Source organism: Armigeres subalbatus, chromosome 1, assembly GCF_024139115.2.
Source record: "Armigeres subalbatus isolate Guangzhou_Male chromosome 1, GZ_Asu_2, whole genome shotgun sequence".
Taxonomy (NCBI): domain Eukaryota; kingdom Metazoa; phylum Arthropoda; class Insecta; order Diptera; family Culicidae; genus Armigeres; species Armigeres subalbatus.
This window is the reverse complement of record NC_085139.1, coordinates 53,488,389-53,490,320: the sequence shown is the minus strand read 5'-3', so window position 1 is coordinate 53,490,320 and position 1,932 is coordinate 53,488,389. Positions and strand designations below refer to the sequence as shown.

Below are 1,932 nucleotides of genomic sequence, written 5' to 3'. Positions count from 1 at the left end.
CCGACATGGCTGCCAGTTGCAGTTCCTGATCATGAAGCTGTTGATTACTCGCAGTGCTGCCCCCGCTCCCCAGCGGGGAAACGTGCTGCTGATGATGGAATGCAGCATGCTGATGGTGCTGGTGATGATGCTGATGGTGGTGATCAAACAGGGCAGCAGCAGCAGCTGCGGCAGCGGCAGCTGAAGCCGAACTGTGAGGCGACGCATGAAAATGTTGCTGATCTTCGTGTCCTAGGAGATTTGATTGCGCTTGATGAGCGGGATGGTGATGCTGCAACTTTGTGGATGAACCGAACTCGAACAGGCCACTGTTGAAGTTATTGCTGTTCCATCACGTGTACTCCGAGCGCCAGCCCTGTTAAACGATCGTATCAGATTTACCGGTCTGAATCGGTAAGGTGTGATATCTTACCATCGAGTTCAGGCCCAGGTGGTATGATTGCGAGTGTGGAACGACGCCACCGCCCAGTGAAGCCGCACTACCGAACCCGCTCTGCAGGCTGCTGGACGTCCCGAGGGCTCCCATGCCGGTCGTGTACCAACCCCCGTGCATGTGCGTATGAGCGGGATGTAATCCACCCGATAGGTGGCCATGCTGACCTATTTTAAATTGGTTCGGTATTATTATCTAAAAATGTCGGCTTATCAAATGCTACTCACCCATCGATCCATGAAATGCTCCCGGGAAAGATTTGTTGTGATCTAAAGGTTTCATCAGATCTCCTAGGTGACTACCGAGTGGAAGACACGATCCAGGCATTCCTTTCTTTTTCTTCGATTTGGACGATAGTTTCCGGTTCCGAGTTTGGATGCCTTCTTTCTTCATAGTTAGAGGTCGGTTCACCTGTAAAAAAAATAATATGATTTCGTCATTGAGGATGGCAATGAACAAATGGGAAAATAATGAGGGTCTTATGAGTCGATTTATTTTCTACTGAATGCTCTTTCAAACCTTTGCTCTAGAAACACACATTTCGATAATAAAACAAAAACTGTTCGAAGATGCACTCATAGTTTTTAACCTGTATGAAAAACTACAAATGCAAGCAGTGCTCTATATTTTAACCAAGGTGGATATATAAATCAATAGATCCTGCACCCATTTACAGATTGATGCTTCTTCGGAGTTGTGAGAAATGGACTCATTTGATCATATTTTGGCCAAGTCTTACAGTCTAATGTTGCTTCTAAAATGTCTCATCCAAGTATTCAAAATTCACGGTACCCGAGTTTCTTCTACCATCGGACGCCGTCGATTGCAAACATAAAATCACGGTCAATAAATTCTAACAATGCCAGCTCCTGGTTTAACAAATGACAAAATAAATATCCTCCGTCGATTCATGACTGCTACTGCCGTCCCCCACCCTCAAATAGGGATTTTGATGAACTCGGGTGGTCGCGTGCGGCATTCTGCGCGCGTTATGCGCCGTCTCGCCACCATTTCATCATTCCGTCGATGGTAGGACCGCACGTCTAAGCACGTGTGTGGTTCTCGCCGTCATCGCGTCGCAGTCCGTCGCAAAGAACCACTCTGCGTTGCTGCACGTTACGCTCGATTTAGTCGCGTCATCAAGCTCGGCTCGCGAGATGCGATCAATGTGCACATTCATAGCTTCTAAGCTAAATGATGTGGCTTGTGCCGTTCTTCGGCTGATGCAGATTCAGATTTTTCTCGTTTTATCCACGTTTTATCGGTGCGATGACGGGGTGTGGGCAAGTGTAAGTCATTCAGCGACGACGGTCCCCCTAATTAGGCGATCTCGATTCCGGGAACCGCAGATCTCAATCGACAGCAGCCGTGCGTCGTCGTTTCGCTATCGTTGAGCAGCTATTTAGTGAAGTGTATGGCTCTCATTGTAAGTGTTGCAAATTTGCGAGACAACAGTCTTCAATGGGAGTTATTGGATTCGATATAAACAGTTTGAGTCA

The 1,932-nt window shown here is 47.4% G+C and overlaps 1 protein-coding gene across 1 annotated transcript; it reads right to left on the bottom strand.

Moving 5' to 3' along the window:
- Positions 1-220: 220 nt before the first annotated feature.
- LOC134206178 (GATA-binding factor C-like) lies at positions 221-1,613 on the bottom strand. Its single transcript, XM_062681869.1, has 4 exons — positions 1,554-1,613; positions 661-844; positions 413-600; positions 221-355 (listed from the first exon to the last, which is right to left on the bottom strand). Exons 1-4 carry the CDS (start codon positions 1,611-1,613, stop codon positions 332-334), a joined length of 456 nt encoding a protein of 151 aa, XP_062537853.1. The 3' UTR covers positions 221-331.
- Between the last annotated feature and the right edge of the window lie 319 nt (positions 1,614-1,932).

Coding starts and splice junctions, on each gene's coding strand:
- LOC134206178 (XM_062681869.1), bottom strand. CDS start 1,613: ATGAATGTGCACATTGATCGCATCTCGCGAGCCGAGCTTGATGACGCG. Junction 845..1,553: donor ATGACGCGACTAAATCGAGC/GTAACGTGCAGC, acceptor TTTTTTTTACAG/GTGAACCGACCTCTAACTAT. Junction 601..660: donor AGCATTTCATGGATCGATGG/GTGAGTAGCATT, acceptor AATTTAAAATAG/GTCAGCATGGCCACCTATCG.